The 15,274-nt window shown below is 56.0% G+C and overlaps 1 protein-coding gene across 1 annotated transcript; it reads right to left on the reverse strand.

Moving 5' to 3' along the window:
* Positions 1–720: 720 nt before the first annotated feature.
* IL17RB (interleukin 17 receptor B) lies at positions 721–15,257 on the reverse strand. The gene is made up of 11 exons (XM_002713393.5): positions 15,142–15,257; positions 13,714–13,738; positions 12,820–12,960; positions 11,002–11,129; positions 10,486–10,612; positions 9,027–9,074; positions 6,166–6,308; positions 5,793–5,858; positions 4,415–4,514; positions 3,253–3,351; positions 721–2,243 (listed from the first exon to the last, which is right to left on the reverse strand). Exons 1-11 carry the CDS (start codon positions 15,199–15,201, stop codon positions 1,681–1,683), a joined length of 1,500 nt encoding a protein of 499 aa, XP_002713439.2. The 5' UTR covers positions 15,202–15,257; the 3' UTR covers positions 721–1,680.
* Positions 15,258–15,274: the final 17 nt, after the last annotated feature.

Genomic DNA, 15,274 nt, shown 5'->3' on the forward strand with positions numbered 1-15,274 from the left:
ATCGTAACTCGTTTTCGAATACAGATTACCTCAAGAGGGCTTATTTATTTATTTATTTATTTTTTCTGACAGGCAGAGTGGACAATGAGAGAGAGACAGAGAGAAAGGTCTTCCTTTTTCTGTTGGTTCACCCCCCAGTGGCCACTGCGGCCAGCGCACTGCACTGATCTGAAGCCTGGAGCCAGGTGCTTCTCCTGGTCTCCCATGTGGGTGCAGAGCCCAAGGACTTGGGCCATCCTTCACTGCACTCCCCGGCCAGAGCAGAGAGCTGGACAGGAAGAGGAGCGACCGGGACAGAATTCGGCGCCCCGACCGGGACTAGAACCTGGGGTGACGGCGCCGCAGGCAGAGGATTAGCCTATTGAGCCGCAGTGCCGGCCAAGAGGGCTAACTTTTAACTTCAAGTTGTTTTTGACTTGAACACAAAGCCTGTAATAAGCAGGAAACAGAACTCTGACAGTGCTCTCTCATAGATAAGTGGGCACAATGGATACGCAGCCTGCAGGTGATGCGCTTTGCTGGAAGCCGCCTGTACGGGCGTTGGGAGGGGACTCCAGCTTGGAAGGGTCCCACACACATACACCAGGCCAGCTGGTCAGCACAGGTGGGCTCTGCTTGCTATGCCCCACCTTGCTTATCTCAAAGACTGTTGTGCAGAACCTAGAATTTTTCACTGAAGTAGCTACTCAATGAATTAGTGAAGGCTACTTTAGTAACCACTTTTTTTTTTTTTTGATTCGTTTATTTATTTAAAAGTCAGAGTTAGAGAAAGAGACATCTTCCATCCACTGGTTCACGCCCCAGATGGCCGCAACAGCCAGCTCTGGGCCAGGCTGAAGCCAGGAGCCTGGAGCTTCTTCTGGGTCTCCCACATGGGTCACAGGGGTGCAAGCACTCGGGCCATCTTCTGCTTTTCCCAGGCCATGGGCAAGGAACTGGATGGGAAGTGGAGCAGCCAGGAGTTGAACCAGCGTCCATATGGGATGCCAGCATCACAGGTGGCTGCTTTACCCACTACTCTACAGTGCTGAGTCCTAGTAGTCACTCATTCAACTTAGAATGCTGCAGCACTACACAGTTACGCCTGCAGTGCTATGCCTGGACTGCTGAAGCCTGGAGATTCATGGACGATGCTTTGTTACTCCATTGTCAGGGTGGTTATAGTTTTCACTTACAACTATTTTTTAAAAGATTTATTTATTTGAAAGGCAGAGAGAGAGAGAGAGAAATCGTCCCGGAGTGCATACGTCGGGCCTGAAGCCAGGCACTTCATTGAGTCTCCCACCTCCCTGGGGTGCAGGGGCCCAAGCACTTGGGCCATCTTCCGCTTGCTCTCCCTCAGGTGCATTAGCAAGGAGCTGGGTCAGAAACAGAGCAGGGGATGCTGGTGTTGCACCACTATGCCAGCGTCCATTAATAATTATTCTTGATTTGGGGGACAGAATTGATTTTTTTGCAGTTATAGTTTCAATCCTTTCATTCACAGTATAGCGTGTGGCAATACTTGTAACAATGTTGTGGGATCCGCCGGCCCGGCCCGTCCCACTCACTGGAGGCAGGCCTGCGTGTTTTGGGTCAGGAATGCTCTCTGTTCCTGCTGCTGAAGCAGGAACCTCAGGGTCGCCGCAGGTGCTTGTTGTCCCTGGAGCTGGTGGGGCAGGAAGGCCTGTCTGGGCTGAGCTACAGGGAGGAGCAGCTTTGGGGGCAGGCTCGGGACCTTGTGCCCACCGGCCCCTGCTGCGTGACGCAAAGGAGCTGCGTGCGCAGGGCGGCCGCGTCCCTCCAGAGGTGGAACCGGGGGCAGAGCCGGAGAGCGCTGTAACCGGCCGCGGCGGGAGGCTGGCTGAAGTAGACCACCAGGTACTTGCACGCGTGCGTCTGGCTCCCTATATCGCTGCAGAGCAGGTTATAGGCGAGGACGAACAGGTCCTGGGAGCCCCTCTGGGGGCCGCCCTCGCCCCCCGCACAGGTGCCGTCACACTGGGCGCTGAGCTCGTTGGAGAGCAGGAAGATGACCCTGTCGGCGGCCTGCTTCTCAGTGGTGAGCCACAGCACAGGACCCAGCTCCGCGACCTTCTGCTGCTGCCACTTGTCAAGGATGACCTCACTTCTGCAGTGGCTCTGGAGAAACTCCGCGAAGCCACAGACCGTGTGATGGAAGCAGACTTCAGACGGGTAAACCACAACAACCTTGGCGCGGGGCAGCAGCGTGGTGGCTGGAAAGGAAGCCATCTGGGTCCTGCCTGGTGGGACAGAAAAGCATCTGTCATCTGCCGGCAGCAACCTGCAGGCTTTCGCTCTAGGCTCAGCCATCAGCAGTAGGTTCGCTGGAGACTGGCAGCGGGCACTGGGGACCACGGCTGCCACACAGCGAGGAAACGGGCCCCGGGCACTCAGCGGAAGCACACTGATGCCTGAACCCTAACAGTGCTTTAAAAAAGTATCGTGGGAGTTCCTGTCACTGCACCAGTCCTCGCCATTAAACTCTATTTCTTCAAATAAACAGATGGAAACCGCTGAGGTCTGAGGCCCTCTATGGCGAGTTGTCACCTGAGTGTTAGTGCTGTGTGTAACGGGGACACCTGCCATCCTTCTGAGTTGGGTCAGCTCTGTAGTTGCTGTGCCGCCTTCTGCCAGCAGGGGGCGGAGCTGCTTTAGGAGTCCATAAGGTTAAGTGGCGCCCCTTTCCTGCCTGGCACTTCACTGCCACTCTGCCCTGTCTGTGCTATGAAACAGAAACTGTGTGAGACCACCTCAACAAATGGAGGCCCGACAGCAGCCCCTAAATGGAAGATTCCTGAAAAGTCCCAGGTGGCTTTCTTAGCTTCGAAAGTCTGCCTGTGGCTGCATATCTATATAAACAGTACTCCAATTTCTGCACTCAAACAGCTCAGCATTTGAGACTTGGCCAAGACCTGGAGAGTAATGAATCCAAGCGGATTGCAGTTTTTAAAAACTAAGAACCAGTCTAGGGTGTCTATCACAGGTAAATGCACTTTGTTAGCAGACCTGCTTTGCCCTTTTCAGTACTTGGAGACATTGCAGTGACAACAATAAAGCCAGCGGTGGCTATCAGATCTGACGTCCTGATCCTGCGTGACAGCCGGCAGGCGGGGGCCAGCCGTTCCCCCTGCAGGGTCTGCAGCAAGGCCCTGAGACTTCAGCAGGTGCCGGCTGCACCAGCAAACGCCCCGTGCAGATGAACTCCTCACCGGAGCATCTGTAACGATGCTGACCCTTCACGCCACTTACCGTGCCTCCACCTTAGACAGATCCCAGCTGCCAGCACCCACACAGCCACCAGCAGCGGCAGGAGGAGGAGAGGGAGCCAGCTTCCTAGCACGCTTCTGCCTGGAGAAAACAAGGCTTCCTCACCGTGGGCAATACGCAAGCATACTCAGCTCCTGTCTGAAAACTGAGATGGTTTCTAACTCTGTGGAGGTTACAACCCCTTCCCAGCCAAGGTCTTTCAGAAGCCCGACAACCCATGTTTTTTCCCACAATGCCCAGGTCTCTAATCAGTTCTCAAAAGGGGCACAGGACCCCAGAAGTCAGGAGCAGTCCTCTGACATCTCCCTGGCTTCCTACCCCTTAGCTGCACAGGCATCTTCAATGCGTAGCTGGGGTTTATACTCGGGTATTTGTTCTGGAGGAGTTAGTGCCACCCTTGGCTGTGAGTGCTTCCCTACACTGCTTGCAGAGACGGCATTGTTAAGGGCTGGTCGGTTAGGCTGACACAGGTGGGGGATGATGCCACCGGCTCATGGGATCAGCAAGGATAGGGACACTGGGGCCACTGAATTGTCCCCGGGTAGCATGGCTGAGATTCTAAGAATAGCAACTTGCAACTCTGGGCTGGTTCTGGAATCATCTGATGTGTCCATCTATATAAAGTAACTGACCCGTCTCTAAACCCAGAGAGAGATTCAGAACATGCTGCTCTCGGGGCCCCGGTGGGGTGTGTCTTTGGGGGCCAGGTTTCCTAATTTGTTACCCAAATGTGGGTGGTGTGGCCACATCATGTCACAGTCACAGCGCAGCCTGGGCAGCGGAGACTGACAAAAGGTCCCGGTGCAGTAGGTGCGTGTTCCCGCAGTCCTCTGTCCTCTTACAACACGACCTGTCTCTGGGGCTCGAGCACCTGTTCACACTGCTCGATTCCCCACCCCCCCACCCCCCCCCATCCTGTTGCGTGGAGGATCAGGAGAGGTCTTAAAAATGAAGCCATCGCTTTCCCTCAAGCTTTCCCTGTCTCTGGGACAGCACTGCCATCTTCCCCTGCACCCCAGTGGAGTGCACGCCCTCTCCTCACCCTCCACGCAGACACTAGCGGCCACCTAGTGACGGGAGCAGTGGCGCTAAGCCCTTCGTGTCCTGGTCCTCCTTGGTCATCTGGTGATGACCGGGCACTTACTGGTGTCTGGGAGGCTGGGGGTGTCTGGCTGTGGGCAAAGCACAACAGTTCCTTTGTGTCGGATGCAGTCGTTGCCACAGGTGCGGAAATACGGGGTCAGCTGAGGGAAGACGGGAGGCTCAGAGCAGGTCGCGGGGGCTCAGCGTGCCTCCCGCTTCCCTCAAAGCGCCCCTTCCAGCCCTGCCTCTTCCACCGCCAAGGACATTTCCCCCTCGGTCACACTTCCGTGACAGTCTGCAAAGGCAAACCAGAGCCAAGACCAGCACCGCTTCCAGGGCCCAGGGTCCGGAACCCAGACACGGTGCACGTGGCCGACGTGCTCATTTCTTTATCTTAGAGGGCTGGGCACATCTGGCCACGGGCGAGTGATTTTCCTAGGAAAACACCGCAGTGGTGCCTCTGTTGATTCAGGCCATGCCTTTATGACACAGGGGTCCCTGGGACCAGGGAGGTTTGTGGGCTCCTGGAAAATGGGTGCAGCCACGCTGACCTCTGGTGCATGAGGGCACTGCCCTGGAGTTTCAGGGAGCCGGGAACAAAGGTTCCTTATTGTGTGGCTGTGTCCCAGCTGGATAGTCCGTGTTCCCGCATCGTAGACTCAGAGTCCACAGAGACCTGAGAACAACCCTGGGCTCCCAGGACAGGCAGTTCTCCAAGTTCACACACTGATCCGGAACCCACACCTTCCAATTTCAAATCCTTTGCTACCTTCACTTTGCAGTTAGAACTGTGGCTTGGGGAGCTAATAGGGTGCTTCTGTCTCAGAATTACTCTGAGGGTCTCTGACAGAAAAAGGAAAAGCAGGGGCCAGCATTGTGGCCAGCAGGTTAAGCCACCGCTGGCTATGCCGGCATCCAGTATGGTAGTGCTAGTTCAAGTCCCAGCTGTTCCACTTCCGATTCAGTTCCTGCTGAATGCGCCTGGAAAGGCAGGAGATGATGAGCCACGTGCTTGGGCCCCTGCCACTCATGTGGGAGGCCCGGATTGAGTTCCAGCCTCCTAGCTTTTGCCTGGGCCAGCCCTGGCCGTTTTAGGTATGTGGGGAGTGAACCAGCAATGGAAAATCTGTCTCTCCCTCCCCGTCACTCTGCCTTTCAAAAAATAAAAGTAAAGTAAAGTAAATGCCAGGAGAAGCACTTTGGAAAGTGGACATCCAGTCCCAGGAGCAAGGCCAGCGCTTTCTGAGCTCAGCACCTTGGAGACTGCAGGGGGCAGCCCCCGGGAAGCTCCCAAGATGCCGGCAGAAGCGCGTCTGGCGGGAGGGAACTCGCTCCTCCTTGCAAGGACTCCTCAGAAGCCGTGAGCGGTGGAGGGCTTGGGGGAGTTGGTCTTTCAGTGTCTCCCGCACCCCCAATCTGGGGCCCTCGTTCCGTGTTACCTGAACCACGGCACCGTGGCTCTCGCCTCTCACTGGAACCTCCACCGACGTCCGTGTCAGCTTGTCCTGGTGCAGACAAGTGAGGGCGCATCGGGAACGGGGAGCAGTCAGAGGTGCAGGTGCAGAAGCTGCTGTCCCGAACGGACTCGCAAGCCGGGGAGCCTTTCCTATTAGTGCATCGTCTACCTCCCTTGGTTTTGGATTCACAGTGGCAGAACCCAGGATGCCCATGAGGACTTGGAGTCAAAGTAGCCCCGCAGAGTTGGACAGCAAAAGACAGCCAGTTCAGGCCATCGCCAGGTATCGCGCTGTCCCTCAACAACGTGAGGGGGCCGCAGGCGGAGGACGGGGGAGGGCCCCTGGGGGAGCGTACCTCCAGCACGGTGGAAAACCCAATCACGGCGCCCTGACGCACAAGAGCCATGTACTTGTTGCCAAGGAGACTCGTCGTAAACTTCACTTGGACTGTCGTCTCGTTCTTCTTACAGGCGGTGATGTTGGGATCCCACAGACTGCCTGTGAGTTCACAGAGAGTCCGGCCGACGGACCTGCCCACCCGCCCCTCACCTGAGACCCCACAGGAGCCTCACGGAAGCAAAGCAGCATTCTCAGACACACATCCAGGAGAGAACCACCCGGCTGCTGCCGCATGGGCTGCTTCTTTTTAAGCACTGCTCACTGAGTCGCCAAGTACCTTTTGCTGTCCAAGAAAACCTGGGGACCCCCACGCCATTACTTTGCTCAGAATAGCTTCCTCGGGCCAAGGGTGGCACGAGGCACACATCAGGTCCCGTTGCTCACTTGTGTCAGGCTTGGGGTAGGGCGGAGCCCACTGCCATCCCTCTCGCAGCGTGGGGAGAAGGAGCCACAGGCTAGGAGAGCTGCCCCAGGTTAGGAGCCAGGGAACCAGGACCAGGGCGACAGGCACTAGAACATTCTGCACTGCAGGCGTGTCGTCCATCCAGCCCTCCTGCCCCAGTTTCGCAGGATGCAGAGAATGAAAGCAGTGCCCCCAGCCTAGAGGCTGCCCCACAGGTTGGGTCTGCGGAAAGAGGCAGCTGTACACTGATGTGACTTGCAAACGAGGGCCTGGGAAGCAACCAGGAAGCCCAGACAGAACAGCATGTGTTATCTCACGCCCTGCTCAGACCCGGTCCTAGTAAAGAGTGCAAAGCCAGGACTGACATGGAGGCCCTCCGGACTCCCCAGGTCTCTGTGGGAGGCAAGAGAGGAAGTGCGGTGCCTGGAGTCTGACCCAGTCTGACAGGGCTTGTATGGGCCAAGGATGCCTAAAGCATGGGCCTGCCCCTCTGAACACCGCCCGCCTTAGCAGCATCCAAGCTACTGCTCAGAAATTTACATCATGGGGCTGGCGCCTTTGGTACTGCTATCCCACGTGGGTGCCGGTTCGAATTCTAGCTGCTCTGCTTCTGAGCTAACTCCCTGCTAATGCGCCTGGGAAAGCAGCAGAGGATGGCTCAAGTGCTTGGGCCCCTGCACCCACATGGGAGACCCAGATGAAGCTCCTGGCTCCTGGCTTCAGCCTGCACCAGCTCTGGCTATTGCAGCCATTTGGGGAGGGAACCAGCAGATGGAAGATTCTCTCCGTCTCCCTTGCCTTCCCCCTCACCCTGTAACTGCCTTCCAGATAAATAAATTTAATTTTTTTTAATTTGCATCAGGTAGCAAGTACTCACTGTCCTAAAGTGGCTTGTTTTTTTTCTTGTAATGAAACAGTACTTTTTCTTTGATGATTATTTTTATTTATTTGGGAGTCATAGAGAGAGGGAGAAAGATGGAGGGAGAGATATCTTCTGTCCTCTGGTCACTCCCCCCAAATGCCTGCCTTGGCCCAGGCTGGGCCAAGCTGAAGCCAGGAGGCCAAGGCTGTATGTGAGTCTCGAGCAGAGGAGGCAGAAACCCAAGTACCTGACCCATCACCTGCTGCCTCCCTGGTACATTAGCAGGAAGCTGGATCAGAAGTGGAGGCGGACTCCCTCCCAGGCACTCTGACACGAGCATCTCAAGTGGTGGCTTAACCTATTGGGCCACATTGCCCACCCCTAAAGGCTCTTATTAAAAAAGTAATGTGTGGTGGGCATTTGGTACAGCAGGTTAAGCCAGTGCATGGGACTCCCGGGGGATCCCATACTGGATCCCCTGGCCTTGGGTCAGCTTCCTGTTGACATGCTCCTGGAAGGCAGCAGGTGATGACTCAAGTACTTGGGTCCCTGCCTCCCACATGGGAGACCCAGATTGAGTTCAGGGCTACTGGCTTTGGCCTGATCCAGTCCTAGCTTTTGTGTGCATTTGGGGAGTGAGCCAGCATTTGGGAGATCTCTGTCTCTATGTCTTCTCTCTCAGCCTTTCAAATAAATAAAAAAAAAAAAATCCGAGGGGTAGGGAGTAGCTTTATTGATTGATTGATTTGAAAGGCAGAATTACAGAGGGAGAGGCAAATGCAGAGAGAACGAGAATGAATCATCTTCTATTTGCTGGTTCACTCCCCAAATGGCTGTAATGGCCATGGCTGGGCCAGGCCAAAGCCAGGAGCCAGGAGCTTCATCCCAGTCTCCCACGTGGGTTCAGGGGCCCAAAGACTTGGGCCATCTCTTGCTGTTTTCCCAGGCGCATCAACGGGGAGCTGGATTGGAAGTGGAGCAGCCAGGACTTGAACTCATGTGGGATGCCAGTGCTGCGCTTTACCTGCCATGCCACAGTGCCTGTCCAGGAGTGGCATGTGAGAGGTGAGCCCCTTTGAGGACACCAGTTGGAATCTTGCCTCTAGGTTACAGCTTTGCTAACATACCCGGCTAGAATGTTTGCTAACATACCCGGCTAGAATGTTTGCTAATCCAAACATACGGTACCCAAGGCCCCGCGGCCACAGGTCAGGGGTGCCGGTGTCTGAGCAGGTGAAAAAGCTTCCAGGACTCCATCCAATCAGGAAGGGTCGCTGGCCCATGCCACTGCAAGTGTGGTTTTGGCTAAAACGCCAGTAACCGAGGGGGTGGGGCTAATTTCCTGGGACCGTAAACCTAGAGGTCCCTGCACTGGCTGCTGGACTCTGTGGCTCGTGTCCAGGAGCCCTTGGTGCTTCCTCTCATCCTCTGAGCAACCAGAATGCATCACTCCCCACCTAGGCCTCAGTTACATCACCTGTAAAAAGATGGATGGAGCTGTGCAGGCTCAAGCTAGGAGCGTCTTCAAATAACAAACACTACCTTGACTTACCTGCCTCGATGCACTTCTTTTTATATTTCATGATGTGGTCTAGGCAGCCTGGAAATTTGAATGCAAAGTTTTTACTTTTTAGAGAAAGGTGTACCTGCCCCTTCGTCAACAGGTATGCACACACACGATACGTGTATCACCACTGTAACAAATTGCCAAAGCACTCCAGATGCAAGGTAGCCAACCTGAAGCATCTTACTGTTAAAGTGCAAATCTTCTGCCCAGGCAGTCAATTTCAGTACAACCTTCACCACAACAGGATGTGTGATCCCCGAGAGAAGACTTCAAACCAACTGTCCTTTAACAATGAGCTTTGCTCCTGTGAGTGCTGCTCCTTCCAGTGGAGCTTAATCTACCTCTGCCCCCCACCTCAAGGTGGAATGGGCTTGGTGACTTGTTTCCTAAGCTAGAGTTGGGAAAGGCGCCTGCTGTTAAGAGATGACATGTGATGGAGGCGAGCCTGTCTGGTGGGGTCCTGTGGAAGCCATGCACCCTGATGGGGTGTGAAAGACCCAGTACATCTCTGGTGTTCTTCCCAAACCCGCATCCCCTTTCCAACCTTCAGAAAAGCATCAAACCCAAAACTGGGTAAGAAGATGCCTGGCTAGCACTTGTGCCTGTCAAGGTCATGAGAAACAGACCAAGACGCTGGGACAGGCCAGAGGAGACTGGGGCAACACCGGGGACTCCAGACAACAGAAAGAAGACATTCGTGGAAAAGCAGGTGAAGTGCAAATCAGGTCTGGAGTTTAGTGAACAGGGCCTCCCTGACAAGCACATCACGGCCGTGGGGGACATTAACGCAGGAGAAACCGAGCAGGAGGTAAACTGGAGCTCCATGCTGCCTTTGCAACTTTCCCATAAATCTAAGAGTATTCCAATTTTTTTTAAAGTTTTAAATGAGAAAAGCTGGAAAGAAATGACTGTGTAATAAATGATAAATTGCCAAAACACACCTTGGACCGCAGTCTCAGAGAGCAACAATGAATCGGAAGTTGCCCCATTTGGCTTCAACATCTTGCCTCAGAGGCAGGCTGCTGCAGAGCCGGGGCTGGGGCAGAGTCTGCCTCAGGGACAAACAGCAGCTAGATCGCATTGATCTAGAAGAACTGGAGTTTGAACGTCAGCTTCACCTTACTGCGTATGTAGTCCAGGGCAAGGGACTTAACCACCTATCTTTTCATCTGTGAAATGGGGCCATCCCAAACCTGGTGTGGTCGGGGGAGGGGTGGGGGGGAGCGTGTCAGGTGCTCAGCACGATGCCCAGCTCAGGAATGGGCTGTTTCCTGCCTGCTGCCTGTGAGCACAGTGCGCTTACTCCGTGTCCATTTCACAGGTGAGCTCACCGAGACTGAGCGAGGCCAAAGTTCAGCATTCCCAGGCTCTCTGTATCAAACCACATAACCCCAAAGCAGTTGTCCCGGGCAACAGAGCCTAGCAGGAGTCGGGGAAAGCTTACCTGGGGAGGTGAAGTTCACTGACAGAGAAGGGCCATCTCCGTTCATGTTTGCGTTGGGGATGTTATGGGCCCCGATGAAGTACAGTGTGTTCAGCTCCACAGGGAAGCCCACATAGGAAAACGCCCACTAGGAAGCAAAGCAAGGAGCCCTGAATCCGAGGGCACTGCGCCGCGGGTACAGGGCCTCCTCGTGTGTGACCCCGCTCCTCATTCCGCTGCTGAAGCCCACGTCTGCAGTGTCTGCTGCAGGAATGGACCCCATCCAATTGGCCCATGTCACTCACCAAGGCAGGCAAGTGTAACATTTTTGAGCCAAAATGCGGCTAAGTCCAGCCACCCTGACTGCCATTGGAGACCCTGAGGCCAAGGGCTGCTGACCTGGCCACGATACAGAGCAGGCAAGTGGCCAGAAATGGGACGTGAGCCCCGGGCATGCAGTGGCCAGCTCGGCTCCGTGGCTGCCCAGTGGCCCCCCGCTGCAGTGAGAGACTGAGGCTCGTGCCCCCGAGTGCTTACTTTGTGCCCCGAGGGTCTGGTCTGACTCTGGAAGGCCTCTGTGTAATTGCACCGCACACAGCTGTAGGACTGCAGGCTGCTTTTGCCCGTCACGCAGATCTTGGTGGCCTTCAGCACGCGGATGCTGGCTGCCGAGACAGGCGGGAGAGCGGTCGGCTGCGTGCTTGCACCTGTGTCGGCTCAGTTCACATTCCCGATAGCACCCAAAGGTGGGCACTAGTGTCCCCAGTGATGGGGAGGGGGGGATGGGAGTGAGGCCGAGGAAGCTTCAGGGAGCTCTGCCTAAGCACACCAGGCTCAGCGGCAGCAGATAGGAATTCAGATTCCAAAGCTCATGCTGCTTCCTCCTCACAGGTCAGCCCGAACCTCCAAGGTGACCTGAGCTCTGCACTTATCCTGGATCTCTTGTGTTTATTTATTTGTCTAAGATACATACACAGCGGGCGGGGGGAGAGAGAGCTTGCACTCACTGGTTTACCTCCCAAATGCCCACAACTGGTGGGACTGGGCCAGGCCAAAGCCAGGAGCCAAAAACTGCACCCAGATGTTCCACGTGGGCGGCAGGCACTGTTACCTGAAGCCTCCCGAGGTGAGCACTAGCAGGAAGCTGGGATCAGAAGCAGAGCCAGGACTTGATCCCAGGCCCTCCAGTAGGGGCCGCGGGCATCCCAAGGGGCAGGATTAACCCGCTGCACACAGGAGTAGCTGTCCCTTTATCCTGAATCTAAGGGGGACAGGCCTGCGTTGAGGAACTCCACAGAGCGCCTGCCAGGGTGTCATCACTATGCCAGGCTGATCTCCCGGGCATGGCCGTTTCTCCCATTCGCTACTTCTCAAAGTCTCATCCCTTTAAAGCCAACTCCTGCCACACAGAATACGGCAGCAAAGAGACCAGTCCGTGCTGGATACGAGGCCAAAACCTTGCTGCATCATCTCGCTTCGGGTAGTCTCCCGAGGGTGTCTGTCCTGGGCCTCTGTCTCTAGGCACTTGGATGCAGCCCAGCTCCCTCGTGGGATTCTGCCAGTGCTGTGCCTGTGGCTGCCTCCCCCAGCCCTCTGAGAACCCTGCCGCGTGGAGGCTGTAACCAACTCATCGTTCATGCCTGGCACGCGGGGATTCCTGGATAGAAGTTAGCTGAGTTTAGAAGGGCAGAAACCACAAACACGGCATGCGAATCCCAGGGGTAGCTCACTGAGACAACTCACACGATGGCTCCCAGTGTAATCTTGGGGAAACAACCACTCCATTTCGCAAGTGGGAAAGTAATCGAGCTCAGCCAGTGCTCTTCCCCCACTGAGGGGAGTCTCCTCTGGTTTTACTTCTCGCGTGAAGTGTAACATACATAAAAGCACACGGATCACAGGTGCACCCCGTGATGGATCTGCACACTGGTGACGAGTGAGCAGGTCAACAAACACCCCAGGAGGCCCCTCCCAGCCCGAGCGCTCTCCGGACTTCCTGCCCGCCTTGCCCTTGCCGTGAATGCAATCACACGAGCAGCTGTGGCCCTGCGCACAGCAGTGAGCGTGGGAGCCCTTCGGAGCCTGGCTGCTCGGGTTAGACATCCACGCTGCCGTGCACCTCTGGAGCTTCATTCCCTCCGCTCTGTTGGGTTCCCTCTTGTCATTCCATTCTATCGCGGACATTGAGCATCTTCCAATCTTTGGCTACAGGCAGTCTCGTTTGTAGCTCTAGGAGCGTGTATGTCTATGTTCCTCTTGCACCGGCCTAGGTGAGGGGTTGGTGGGCTCTACAACCCGTGGGCTTCTGGTTTAGTGGTCACTTTAGGCCCTCATCTTTGATGGATGCCCACTTACCATCTGCCCGGAGAACCCAGCTTACGTTCATCAAAACCGAGTAGTCCTCCACTGCAACCTTGGTCGTAACAGGTTCCACTCGGAGGTCCCTCAAGTCCCCTGGCGTCAGGGTGTGCTGGACCAGCCACTCTGGAGACGGCCCTGGGAAAGGCAAGACTTCCATGACTCTCTTGCCAGCCCCGTCTGATGGTGTCTCCTCCAAGTGGCCCACCTGATGCGTCCCCCGTCACAGCGTGTCACTCCTTCCTACCAAGGCAGTGCCACTTGTCCCTGGGTGCTGCCTGCTTTCTAGCCAAGGTGATGCTGGCTTGAGGGAAATGCTGTCCCCATGCCCTGAACCCAAGCTACAGAGCCCTTGGGACCACACCAGGGGCCTGTGTCTGTGCGTTACGTGTGCATTTGGTGTTTTGTGACTCTTGTGGTCAGCCCTGCCTTCCCAGTGCTTCAGTCCCGGACTCCGGGCAGCTGGCCCAGACCTGCGCTTTCCTGTCTCCCAGCCTTTGCCAGTACCCTCTGTCCTCCAGCTCACCCACTCACATTATGCAAATGCTGCTGTCTCAAACCCCCATTCTTCTATAGAACATTGGCTTCCTGGTCCCCACTCTCAGTGGCCTCCCTCCTGGCTCTCCGCCTCCCTCTGCAAAGTGGCAGGTGCTGCTTCCTGCCCTGCATGGTAGGTCCCACCCTGCGGTGCCCCAGTGACCAGCCAGGAGGTCAGCCCCTCCAAAACCCCTCCATACTCTGCCAGAGTTCTGCCTCGAGCAGATGAGACTTCATCCACGTTCGTCACCAAAGCACTGGGTCTCCCATGACCTACTACCTGGATTCAGGGCCCCTCAAAGTCCCACTGTGCTTTCCATGAAAAGCCGAAGTTCCGGTTCCCCGTGCACCTACCCGTTTCAGAGCCGCACTGAACAGTCTGCAGGAGAGAAAGAAACCAAGTGTCACACTGGAGTCGGCTAACCACAAGCCTGCCTTTGCCAAATCAGGTGAAATGCCATCAGTTTCATTAGAGGCACACATTTTCAAGGAAGAGAGGAGCTGGTTCCAGTTTGCAGCTTGGAAGAAGCCAAGCGGCCACCCTGTACGCTGTGGAGGACCCGGGATTAGCCACCTGCCTACGGGGAGCCTGCAGCTGGCTTGAAGAGCAGGGCTGGGTCCCCGCCCGCCTCCAGCGCCCGCCTTCCGTCTGTAGCAGGGGACTATTCCGAACCACGGTGTGGCCCCTCCGCAGGCTGGTGCTCAGCCGTGGGTGTTCAGGACGCTGTGGAGGGCTGCCTGCTCTGCATGCGGCCCAGGGGGCTTCCCCAGGTGCTTCTGATAGAGGACTCACCGGAGCTATGCAGAAAGCCACAAACAGCGGTCACTGCAGCCAGTGGCAGAGAGCCTCCATGGAAATGAACAGGGACCAAGAGTGTCCCAGAAAGGCCGCTACTACACCTTTCACGATAAAGTGCTCACATCTCTTCCAAAGAAATCATTAGCACTTTGAATTTCATTGCTGGAGCTTGCTGCTGCCTAAAAGGGAAGTGTTTCTGGTTCTATGTTTTATCTGCAAACCAATGTATAAGTTCACCAGCTCTGGAACCTGATCCCACCTCCCCCCCAACCCCCACTCCACCTTGCAAAGCAATTTGTTAAGAAACAAGGACGCTTGAAGATTCCAGTGCTTTGGGTTTGGGTGAAATCATCAGTCGCTCCTCCGTTTTCAAAGTGGACTCTAAGGGATGTCACCAGACACTGGTTTTTCAGCAAACAGCACCACGGTGGGAGCTGAGTTCTGGTCAAAGGGTCAGCGGCACACTTTTTGGGAAGAAGTCAAGAGCGAGCTCCAACCTTGACAAACTATTGGCCTCGAAGGCAAAGTGAACACTTCCCTTGTGGGAAACGCCAAGAGGGCCTTGGAGCTGAGACCCAGGACATCAGCCAACAGCATGGGCACCAGGGTCAGCCACCACCAGGCTTTGATGCTCTCTGGCACGCTTGAGGGGCAGGGACTAAGGCTTGTGTGCGCTTTGGCGGTGGGCTTTTTCCCCCTTTAATGACTGGGAATCATTCAAGGCACTGGGGCAGGAAGGAGGAAGGCCCTTGCTTCCTGTGACCCACCGGTAAAAGGCGGCTCCGGGGAGCATAAGTGCCTCAACAGCCCTGGGTCGGCTTCGGACACCAAGTCTGAGCCTCCGGCCCCGACCCGAACAGCCCGACCCGCCATGGGAACATCGGGCTACGTTGGGCTGGGTCCCTCGGGGTTGCCCCGGGTGCAGACGCCCCCTCCACGAAGCGATCGGGGTTCGAGGGCCGGGGTGGCGAGCAGGGGCTTACCGGCTCTCGGGGCAAGGCGCTCCTGCACAGCGCGGCCAGGCTCAGCAGCACAAGCGACATCACCGCCCGGCCAAGGCCCGCCACCTCGCGGAGCTCCGCACCAGCACCACCCCCACCTCGGGGCTCCGCCTCC

Source organism: Oryctolagus cuniculus, chromosome 10, assembly GCF_964237555.1.
Source record: "Oryctolagus cuniculus chromosome 10, mOryCun1.1, whole genome shotgun sequence".
Lineage (NCBI taxonomy): Eukaryota > Metazoa > Chordata > Mammalia > Lagomorpha > Leporidae > Oryctolagus > Oryctolagus cuniculus.

Coding starts and splice junctions, on each gene's coding strand:
- IL17RB (XM_002713393.5), bottom strand. CDS start 15,201: ATGTCGCTTGTGCTGCTGAGCCTGGCCGCGCTGTGCAGGAGCGCCTTG. Junction 13,739..15,141: donor GCGCCTTGCCCCGAGAGCCG/GTAAGCCCCTGC, acceptor TCTCTCCTGCAG/ACTGTTCAGTGCGGCTCTGA. Junction 9,075..10,485: donor AGTGAACTTCACCTCCCCAG/GTAAGCTTTCCC, acceptor TCAAATTTCCAG/GCTGCCTAGACCACATCATG.